Here is a 12,000-nt window from a genome sequence, read left to right as displayed (position 1 = left end):
AAGTGACAAGACAGCAAGAGGGATCAAGCGTGAATGGATTTTGAAGAACTGGGGCAAACCTGAACCCTGGAGAGACTGGAATTAATTCTGGGCATCATGAAAAAGTGAGACAGATTAGAGATAGGTCTGCCACACAATGGGTGAGCTGAATGAGCGGCTGTTTCATCACCTTATTTGTGTATTTACTCATTCCTCCCTTGGCAGAACAAGACAGTATGTTGATCCTTCACCAACCTGGCATGGCTGTGATGGAGAACTTCTCACTGAAAGACCTTCTGGAAAAATCCCTAGGTATCTGAGAATCAATAGGTCACATACGAAAACAGACGTGGAGGAATGTCTCAGTGATTAAGAGCTCTGGCCGCTCTTCCTGATCTTCTAGGACATAGGTTCAATGCCCAACATCCATATTCACAGCCATCTATAATGCAAATCCCAAAAGATAAGATGTTTTTTCTGGCTTCCATGGGCACCAGACACTCATACATTACACAGATATACATACAGAAAAAACACCAATACACACACACCGAAACAACAAAAACAAAACAAAAAGAAGGCAATAGTGTTTAAGCAGAATGTAGTGGCTCAAACCTTTAATCCCAGCACTCAGGAGACTGAGGCAGCCGGATTTTAGTGAGTTCAAGACCAGCCATTGCTACACAGTGAAACCCTGTCTCAAGAAACCAGTAACCCCCAGCCCAAAACAAAACACAGCAAGGACACCCCCGCAAGCAGAGAGAAGGCTTTGTGTGTTTATGAGATCCTTAGAGAACTTAACAGGGACCATAAGAGAATCTAAGTAAACTCACACAGCCCAGAGCCATGGGCTGAGAAGGTCTTTGCCTAGAGAGAAGGATTTTAAGAAAGAAAATGAGGAAGACATATGGAGGTATGTACCCTGAACCTGGAACATAGGTACCTGGAAAACATGGTGTTACATGTTTCATTAAGACACCTTACATAAAAGATCACAAATTAATTGGTTTCATTTTTATGAGACAAATCAAGCAAATCCATTGACACAGAAACCAGATTCTGCAGGGGCTATGAGGAGAAGGACTAGGGGGATTTCTTAACAGGTCAGGGCTGGGGGGGGGCAATTAAATGTGACAAAATACCTGGAATTAGATACCGTAGTTGTACAGTGTTGTGAATAAATTAAAAGGCATTATAATGTAGACAGTGAAATACAGCCAGTCTAAAATCTGGATGTAGGTCCACGTGCCTATAATGCCAGCACTTGGGAAATGGACAAAAGCAGTTCCAGAGTTCAAGTCATCTTTTCATGTATATAGGATTTTGAGGTCAGTCTGAGCTACATGAGACTCTGTCTCGAAATACTAAACTAAACAAATTAGTCAGTTTTGCTATATGAATTTCATCTTGATTTAAATGCACATAAGGGAGCAAAAGTTTGCTCTGGAGTCATGGTGTGATCTTGCTGTCCCACTCACTTGCAGTGTGAGGCTGTGTGTGCCCTCTGTTACTCACTGGTAAAGGGAATCACAATTCTAAACACACACATGGGAATATGATGGAGATGACTCAAGAGAGACCATCTACAGCCCATTCGCACAGATCACAGAGCACAGAGTATGGATAAGTTGGGACTGCAGCAGTTAAAAGTGTGAGAGAAATGACTCAGAATAAGTTGTGGCCTCCAGAAGTCTCTCTGTTCAAGAAATGCACTTAGCTGTCTGTTTGGTTTGGTTTTTTCAATTCCATTCACAGGTGAGAACATGACGCATAGTTGGGCAGAAGTGAGGACCCTTGAAAATACTGAAATCCATAGACTCTCTTCCCTCGGTCCATTCAGCGGGGCAGGAAGTGAATCTGGTATTTGGGGAGTATTTTGCTTACACCACTTTCCTTGGGCCTAAGATCAATGTCCTTAGGAGCCCCAGGACTGGACACAGAGAAGTTCTGGAGGATGGTGGAGAAAAAAAGGAACAATTCGTTGCGGGCAATGCCTTCGCCAAGGCAAATGCACTTTCCTGTGGGCACAGAGAATGAGCCATGTGAGCCCCAGGGCAGTGTACAACCTTCCAACTGTCCCTTCCCTAAATCCAGACAACTGTATCCACTACAACGAATAAATGTAAGTTTGACTCTTAACCTGCAATTCTGAAAGACTATAAAGAAATCCTCCACACCTCAAAAAATAAGTGTGAAATATTAGGTGGGTGACCCACATTCATTTCTGACAGAGTTGGATTTTTAAAGCATCCATTGCCCCAGAGGAAGTAAGGACCAACTTGGAGTTGGGTATGGATACTTGGGTGGGGGGGGATATACATTTATTACAAGATATCATTAATATTCTTAACTTCTCTCATGAGGACAATGGTACCCAGATCATAAGGCTATTATGTGCACAAATATAGATGTTTGTACTGACTCTTCGATTGACACCTGGCTGATATTAATAATTCTATATGAGCCAGGCATGATGGTGCATTGCTGTAATCGTAGTATGTGAAAAGTTGATGCAGGTGGATAGTGAGTTCAAAACTGCCTCAGCTGTATATCAAGACTGCATCTTAGAAACCAACAAGAAGAGAAGGAAGGGAAGCAGGAGGAAGAGAAAGGGAGGATGAGAGAGGAGAGGAAAGAGGAGGAAGACACTCTGGATCTCCCCCACTTTCCCCCACCCCTTTCTGGTCTCAGCACTAGAACTTCAACATGTTCCCAAACACAGCAGCTCATACAATTGAGAATGGGCAGGGGAACATGATGAGGGCTCCAAGGCACCCACCAGGTTCTCAGGGGTATAAGGAGCCCTTGTTGGTTTGTCATCTTGGTCGTGGAGCAGCACAGAGCAATGGGAGCCTGAAAGCCCAGACAGAGGCTTCACCACCTGCCCTGTACCTCGGTGATTCTTAATCTGCAGCTGGCTGCCTCAGGCCTACAGGTGGAGGGGGGATTCCCAGCAACCCCTGTGCCCTCCAGTGGTTGGGGAACTGCCTATGTAGGGGTGTCTAGGGAAAGCACCCTATTCCCTTGGGCGCCTTCTCTCCAGAATTTAAGTGACATGAGTTTGGAAATTCATTGAGTAGCTCTCTGAGATGGTTCTCCTAGAACTAGTTTTGTGACCCAGATTTTTCCAGAGCTGCTTTTTAATGATGTATATCACTCTCGACACAAAGTCCCCATGCCTTGAGCTGGCAATTTGGACACTGTTCATATCTCTTTGGCTCTAACACTTTTGAGCTATATTTTTTTGCTTGCTGGCCAGGGCTGTCAACTTGTATCTCTTTACCCATCAGATATTATTTTTCTTTCACTTTTTTTCCTTTTCTGCTTCTTTGTGTCTAAATTCCCTATTGTTTATATCCCCCTCCCCTTCTCTGTCTCTGTCTTTCTCTTACACCCATCCTTCCCATATCACTTGTTCATTCAGAATTTAAGTGACATGAGTTTGGAAATTCATTGAGTAGCTCTCTGAGATGCCTCCAAATGTCCCATTGGCCTATTCCTCATTCTGGTCCTCTCCCTTCATTTTCCATCCTCCCCCCCCTGTTCTGACACCTCTCCCTCCCCTTCTTCTATTATCTCAGTTCACTATCCATCTCTCATAAAATGACTCTTCCTGCATGGTCTTCTTGTGTCCTGATTTCATTTCTGCTGTTTGTCCTGACCCCCTCCACCCCAAAAAAAAATCAGAGTTAAGGAAAGGAAAGGGAAGGGAAGGGAACGGAAGGGAACAGAAGGGAAAGGAAGGGCTTCTCTTTGAGTCACAAGTCCAGATCACTGACTGTCATGCCAGAGGAGTCAAAGAAACAAGAACCAGAAACAACTGGTCAACCCACATCTATAAGGAGAGCGTGCTGCCTACTTCCTTGGAGCTCAGCTTAGTCCTTGCATCTCTTCCACAGGCCTGGGCCCCAAACAAGGAATAATACCACCCACAATAGGCTGCATCTTCCCATATCAATGACCAACCAAGAAAGCCTCCCACAGACCATTGTAAGACAGGTATTTCTCAACTGAAACCCTCTCCCGGGAGATTCTAGATCGTCAGGTTGACACTTAGCACGAATAGTACACTTTGTCCCAATCTCACTGTGCCTCTCTTTGTTAAGATCCCTGCTTCAGATCCATTATCTCTCCATCTCCTAGATGCTTCCAGAGTAATCCTCTGCACTCCTGCTGTCCTGTAAGCTTACAGCTATGGAGTGGAGAAATGCACTTTCCATGTCCCCACACTGAATGAAGATTCACCTGGACATGTCAGGGTGGAACTGAGCCCTGGGTCACTAAAGTCACTATGACACTCAACTCTGGATAGTTTTTGCCAGAGATATGTGGCTTAGTGGCAGAACACCTGTTTAGAATCCCCCAGTGAGAGGTTGAGGGCATGACTCGTGGTAGAGCCCCTGCCTAGAATCCCACAATGAAGGGCTGGGTGGGTGGGTGGCTCAGTGGTGGAGACCATGCCTAGAATCCCCCAGTGAGGGCCTGGGGGCAGGGCTCAGTAGTAGACCTCCTGTCTAGAATCCCCCAGTGAGGGGCTGGGGTGTGGCTCAATGGTAGAGCCCCTGCCTAGAATCCCCCAGTGAGGGGCTGGGGTGTGGCTCAGTGGTAGAGCCCCTGCCTAGAATCCCCCAGTGAGGGGCTGGGGTGTGGCTCAGTGGTAGAGCCCCTGCCTAGAATCCCCCAGTGAGGGGCTGCGGGGGGTGGCTCAGTGGTGGAGCCCCTGCCTAGAATCCCCCATAGAGTGGTTGGGGGCACGACTCAGTAGTAGAGCTTCTGCCTAACATTTACAAAGCACTAGCTTCAATAATTAGCACGCAAAGAAAATTTTTAAGAAATCCTTTCTTCGACTTTCCTTTCTCCCCAAAGATAAGGAATCTATCTACATAAATGGAGTTTTTTTCATGACTAAAGCTTGTTAAAAAATAAATTCATTTCAGAATAAGGTTGCCTATATATATAACAAAAGTAACCTAACATCATTAGTCCTGAAATACAAAACAAATCTGGATTACATTGTGCCAACAAGTAGCTTTCTGCCAGTGAGTAACTGGGTCAGAGCCAAACATTGCAGCAAACCAATCCCAGGATGCCAACTGTTACAGCGTGGCCAGGTAGGAGAAAAGTGGAGCTGGCACAAATCAAGCTGTATCCATATGCTCAGCTCCACATGCTTCACTTCCTGCCCACACTACCGAGAACTTTCTGTGGTTCAAGAGATTATCCGTCACGGATAACCATCTTGGCTCAAACAAATGCTAGTAAATTTGATTTCTCTTACTATTAAACAGCCAGAGTACTTAACTGCAAACAGAGACAAGCATGTCAAGACATGCCCCATCTCCCCAGTGCTCACAGCTAGAATCGATGCCTGACCAGTGATCAAGACCCTACCCAGTTCATAGCAGTGTTCATAGATGATGTTGGTTGGTCTTGCTGCTGTTTCTTTTTTTTTTTAAAAAAAAATGTATTATTCAGGTTTAGAGGCTTTTAAATACTTCCCCCAAAGTCCTCCCGATGAGGGTTCCTTTAATCAAGAGCCCCTAGTGGGACTGTGGCCAGGGTGAATAGGATGGTTGAGGCAAAGCAGCTGGCCTAGACTCAGTAAATATAGACCTAGTCCTGACTGTGTCCTGGAGGGTGAGCCTGCCCTCTAGTGTCTGGGAAAGGAAGCACAGGTCCCGCTCACCTATAAAGAAAGGCATAAAAGCTTCATTTTTCTTCAGAGCCCCATTGGCATTCAGGAAGTGGTCAAGATTAAAGGCATCTGGTTGTTCAAAGTACCGTGGGTCATGGAGAGCTGCACTCAAGATGGGGTACACTTCAGTGTTCTAGGAGACATTGTGAGAGGCAATGATATTAGCATACCCTGGCTCCCATATGCAGTCAACCAATAAAAACTAGGGAAGACACAAACAGGCTGATACTACTGTTAAAGGGAATACAGGGGACTCAAGGCATAGAAGTGCAGGGTCGCAGCTGGTCTCACCTTGGGGAGCAGGTACCCTCAGAACAAAGTGTCTTTGATGACCCTGTGTGGCCGACCAATCGGGACTAGACCTGAAAATCTCTGAGTCTCCTGGATGATGGCCTCAGTGTAAGGCATTTTGGTGCGGTCCTCTAGGGTTGGTAGGCGGTGTGAGCCAATCACCTGATCGATCTCCTTTTGGACTTTCTCTGCACAGAGAAGGGAGACAGCAGACAATGCCCTCCCCCTTCACGGAGGCAATGAACAGTGATCCTGTTTTCTGTGAGCCAATAGCTTAGGAACAGTGCAGAGCCAGGAGACTCTGCTGAGAAAGACACAGTGCACTCTGGGAAATGCACACCTGCGCTTCTCTCAGGTATCTGTCTCTCCAGCCACTCTTAGAGCTTTGTTAGAGACTTTCTCCAAAGCTCCAACACTGCTCATAAAAGAGAGAAAAAGAAAACCCACAGCAAATGGGCTCTTTTCACCTATCAGTCTGAGGGAAGGCTGGAGAGAGAGATGATAAGAATTCTCCCCATTTGAAATGTAATGAATGTAATAAACTATATTCCTACATAGCACATGTGCACGCGCGCACACACACATCTTTGCATGAAATTCATATTTAAAAATCCACGGAGCTGGAGAGATGGCTTAATGGTTAAGAGCACTAGCTGTTCTTGTAGAGGACCCAGGCTCAATTTCCACATAGGTATTCACACCCTCATTGCCTCAAGTTCAAACCACCCGACACCCTCACACAGACATATATGCAGACAAAACAACAATGCACATTAGTAGAGATACATTTAAAAATCCAGACTAAGAATCTGAGGCTATAACCTAAGAATAAAGGGAAAAAAAATAAATCTATGTATAATTGAATACTAAATATTAATACATTGGCGAATACATTGGCCAATGTGGTGGACCTCTCGACCGGCGAGAATGAACAACCACCACATCAGGATTCTACTCAGAACACGCTTTTCTGGAGTGCCCTTGATTGATGGGGAGCAGGAAACAAGGGGCAGTAAGGGAAGGGCAGGGAGAGCATGAAGCGAAGGGGCAGGGAGCGAAGGGGCAGGGAGCTAAGGGTAGAGACAGCATGAAGCGAAGGGGCAAAGGGCTCTTAGGCAGCTGCTTAAATAGGGAAATGGCACACTGGTCGCCCTGTGATTGGCTGCCACCAACAGCTGACACCAGACCGCATCGGGATAGGCTCAAGGATCCTCATCCACCACGCATGCGGGAAGCGGGGTACGCGCAGCTCTCAAAGGCATAGCCAAATATGGAGTCGTTTATTTCCAACAAGACAGGATGTCGGCGCCATCTTGTAATGGCGATCCTGTCCGGCTCACTACAGGCCAAGGAAATGGCTCAGCCAGAAAATGCACTTGACTTGCATCCTGACAGCTTGGCTTTGACATCAGAACCCATGGGAACATGCAGGAGAGCCCTAACTGCACAAAGTTGTCCTCCCACCTCCACACATGAGCTGCAGCAGACAAACTCACAACAACATCATATTGATTTCAAATTCTTAGAATGTGAGTGTGTAAGTCAGCCAAGCAATGGATGAGTCAGTTACTAAAGGAAAGATTGCTGAGTGAGTGAAATGAGCAAAGCAAAACTGGATGTCCATATTCCACTTCTCACTCACTGTATTAACCAATTAATGAGTCAACAAATGGTTCATAGACAAATAAATCAATGAGTACAACTAACCAAAAATCAATCAAATATGTGAATGAATAAATAAGAAAATATAGGAATAAACGGGTAGGTGTGTTAAATGATGAATAAGTCACAGATAAATGAGTGAGTTATTAAATGAATACATGGAGGATGGATGGACACATGAAGGATGAATTCAAAGGTCAGTTAGAAGGATTAAGGAATGACCAATGAATCAGTGATAGATAGCCCACTCAACTAGATCTGATCAAAGAATAAAACTCACAGGCTGATTCATCCAAATAAATGATTGAAATATGTGCCCTTAGGTGACGTAGAGATGAAAGAATCAAGGATGAATAATCTCTGGATATAGTGCAGATGGGCAGAAAATACATGAGTGGGTAAATAGTTGTGTAGAGGGATGGATAAATGGTTGGATGGATAATAGATGGATGGGAAATGAATAAAAAGGGTAAATGGAAAAAGAGGTGGATGAAGACAAGTGAATAGAGGGATGTAAAGACAGAAGGAAAGAAGTAGGTAAGGATGGATGGATGGTTGAATTGACGGATGGATAGACGGACGGACGGACGGAGAGATGGATGGATGGATGGAAGGATGGGTGGATCAACCATTGTTTCCATAGGTGAAAACAATGGAAAATAGGCCAGCTGAGTGTTCATTCATGCACCACCCACAGCACAGCCCTAGTTTAAAATTAGGCCAAAGCCTTCAGCGCTCCAGATATAAGAAGTCCATGGCTCTCTCATCCACACAAACTTCCCAGCCAATAGGGAGCTAGAAGATTCCCCAACTGGCCTCCTGTGGTTCACCTGCAACATGGGGATATTTGAGCATGAGAAGGAAGCCATAGCGGAGTGTGGTACTGCTGGTCTCAGTGCCAGCAAAGAAGAGAGTCCTGAATGTGAGTCATGACTGCAGTATTGACACTTGGGATAATGCCTGGCATTGCAACCATCGGGGCATCTACAGGGAATTGGTCCCAGGAACATGACAACCCTGCAGTGCTGAGAGCCCTTCAGGAGCATGGTGCAGGGTGCAAACAACTCTCCCGCATCCTCCTGTAACCTTTCCTCTCTCTAGATTGCACTGCAGCTAATAGAAATGAAAGGCTGTGAAAATGGTCAGTGCCTCACGTTATTTAGTGGAAAATGATAAGAAAAAGCTCTGCATATGTTTTATATTGACCTATTCCTTTTCTGTGCTGGTTGACACCATCAAATCTTATGCAACAATGTTCTAACCATCCACAAATCAGATCAAAGATACTTGAAAATTGAAGGATGATCATGAGTTTGAAATAAACCTGGAGAAAATGGGGAGGAGACCTTGTCTCAAAAGCTAAATAAAAATAAATGAATACATGTTTGATCCAGATGGACAATCTGATAAAAACTAAAGAGTAGCAGGAAGTTGGGATTGTTGCCACACTGTCAACTCTCTCAGTGGGAACTGGAGCCAAGGATGTGAACTGATTATTAATAAACAAGTGGTAATTGAACATAAAATCTCACTAATGAAGACTAGTTAAGATGGCACCAGGATCAGCTCCTAAGATGATCCATGTGTTTATGACTGTTAAGCTCCCGATCTGCCTCTCTTCCCCTTTGTCCCTAAACACAGCAGGCTAATCCCTTGTGCTGGCAGAAGCTAGCCTTATCTCTTGATGCCTCTGATATTATTCTTTTTCTTCTGGAACAAAGAAGCACCAGATAGGAAAATTGTAAACACTTGGTGCACACCTCAACACCTCGACTCTTTCCACACTCTAAGCACAATGCCCCACACAATTCCAACATAGCAAGGACACACACGTTGATCTGTGCACCATCCATCACCAATCAGCACCTCACCTTTCACTCAGGAACCTTCCCGCCTGAACCTACTGCGTGGAAAGAGCCCTTGGCTTGTCCTGCTGAGTGATCTCCAGGCACAAACACAGGGCTAGGCCATAGGGCACAGACCCTGTGCATGTCTCACCTGCATGAAGGAGTTGAGGAGGCCTCTTTTGTCCATCTGCAGGAGGTTCCCCAAGAGAGGAAGGGGAAAGGGTCCTGGAGGGAGATGGCCACGGGCCTTTGAGTGGCCCCTGATCAGAAGTAGCAAGAAGCCCACGAGGAGAGTGAGGAGGAGCAAGACACTGGGCTCCATAGTCCTGGCCTGAGCACCGTCCACTTCGATACACACTCCAGCAAGTCTTTTATGCTGAACCTGGCCCTCCACCCAGTTGAGCAACTTCAACTGTTCCTGCCTCCTGTCTCATCACCATCCAGTAGTTTGAGCAACCACACTTCCTGTTTGGGCTGCTGGAGACTTGGTCACTACTTATTCCTTACATGTTGGCAAGGAAAACGAAACAGATACATAGGTCAAAAGAACATTGGGAATAATTCATTTTGATTTCTGGGAGTGAGTGTGCCCTTTTCAGCTCAGTTTGGTCTGTTTATTTACTGAGGCAAGAACCTGTTGTTTGCTGAATATGTGAAGGGATATTTCTTATGTCAATGTGCATGTGTGTGCTTTTCTGTGTTCCTATAGAGGGGTGTGTGTGTGTGTGTTAGTGATGTGTGCCTTTATTGATTTCTTTTCAAGACAGGGTTTCTCTGTGTAGCCCTAGCTTTCCTGTAACACACTCTGTAGACCACGATGGCCTCAAACTCAGAGAATCTCCAGATTCTGCTTCCGGAATATTGACATTAAAGTACATATTTACATTGGGGAGGTACTTTGTGTGTTCTTAATGGCTTGAGTGACAGGAATGAGTTGTATATTATGGTATGACTCTCTGTGTGTTTGTACATAGCCCAACCCCAGTGCTGATGTGATTTCTCCAGAGTCCCCATGTCACTCTCTGGCCTATGATAACCACAGATGGGAGAAAATGGAGAAGTAGGGAGATAGGAGGTGTGAGGCTCAGCAGTCAGGTGGAGAGAGAGGCTTCAGCATGGCAGAGGAGCAATTGGAGCCTCTGGGTCTCTGGTCACTGTAACTGGTGATCACTTCCTCCTCCTGGCTGTCTCACAGCTCCTGAAGCTCTCTGGCCTTCCCCCTGACACACCTCTCTCTAACCGGGTCTCTGTCCCCTGTGGACTCAGAGCTTCAGGGTGCTGAGACTGTCTAACTCTGTTTTCCTACTGAGGCAGAGTATCAGGGAACAGGAGATTATGATTAGGAGACATATTACATTGTGCTTCTGGAAGCAGTTATTTCCCAGAACACCGCACTGCTGTCTGGTGAGGCCTTTGCTGCTGCATTATAACATGTCAGGGGGCAAGCAAGTGCACCTAAGACTGGGAGAGCTGAAAAGGAAACTGGACACTCCCATAGAGGACCCGCTCCTATGACAATGACGTCAATCCAGTCACAAAGTGTCTTGGTTAGAATGTGAAGGACCTCCCACGACTCCATGTGCTTGAATGCTTGATCTCTAACCAATAGCATTTTAGGACGTTCTCAGACTTGATAGGAAGTTACTTGAGGGAACCTCTCCCTCACACCCTCCTCTCTCCCTTCTCACCTGCCACATGCTCACACAGCAAACCTAAAAGCCCAATTGCCCCACCTTCCTGTCTTGAACCTGACCCCAAACAAATCCTTCACACTTGCTTCTGAGCAGACATTTAGCCACAGTGACAGAAAAAGCAACTAATGCACAAAATCAGTAGCAGGAGTGAGGTTGCCATGGGATAAAACTCACCATTTTGTTCTTTGTCTGAAATTCTTTAGTAGTCTGTGCCGCACTTTTGATATGGGAACTTATTACGGATCACATGGCAGTAGCAGAGAAAGAACAGAGAGAGGGACAGAGAGACTGGGACTATTCTACCTCACACAACGTCTTGCCTCTGTCTGGATACTGGAGACACAGAGGCTGACTTGAACTGGAACCAGGGCCAGACGTTGTTGATTTTGACTGTTTTCACTTGAGTTCATCGAACCTTTGTGGTTGCTGGAATGGAATCCAAATTCTCTTGGATTTCAACAGAGAACCATCAGCTCTCCAGGCATCTTCCAGGACCGCAGCACCATGTGGGACAGCTGAGGCTTCCATACTTTAGCATGGACAACTACCAAATTCTCAGCCTTTCCATTATGGGTCATTGTTGTACTAACTTGCCACTGATTGTAAGCTAGTCTAATATATCCCATAGATAGATAGATAGATAGATAGATAGATAGATAGATAGATAGATATAGATAGATAGAGGCAGATATACAGAATGATTGATTAATTCTATCATTACTGTTCTTTTACAGAACCTTGGCTAATGAAGTTATTGGTAAGGGAACCTGAGATCAGTGTTCAGAATCACATAGTTCAGGGTGTATCAACTGAGGAGGCCTCTGCCCATAGA

General features: G+C 45.4%; 1 protein-coding gene and 1 pseudogene across 1 annotated transcript in view; both read right to left on the bottom strand.

The window, feature by feature from the left end:
• LOC121449423 (cytochrome P450 2G1) overlaps window positions 1-9,796 on the bottom strand; it is a 68,180-nt gene extending 58,384 nt beyond the window's left edge. Inside the window, exon 1 of the mRNA XM_041653833.1 lies at window positions 9,626-9,796. Coding sequence (XP_041509767.1) covers window positions 9,626-9,796 — 171 coding nt within the window. The remainder of the gene's footprint in view (window positions 1-9,625) is intronic.
• Window positions 1,816-9,480, bottom strand: LOC121449238 (annotated as a pseudogene).
• Window positions 9,797-12,000: the final 2,204 nt, after the last annotated feature.

Source organism: Microtus oregoni, unplaced genomic scaffold (genome assembly GCF_018167655.1).
Source record: "Microtus oregoni isolate MIOR12 unplaced genomic scaffold, Mior012 000006F_ref0000085, whole genome shotgun sequence".
NCBI lineage: Eukaryota > Metazoa > Chordata > Mammalia > Rodentia > Cricetidae > Microtus > Microtus oregoni.
This window is presented reverse-complemented; position numbering and strand designations above follow the sequence as displayed.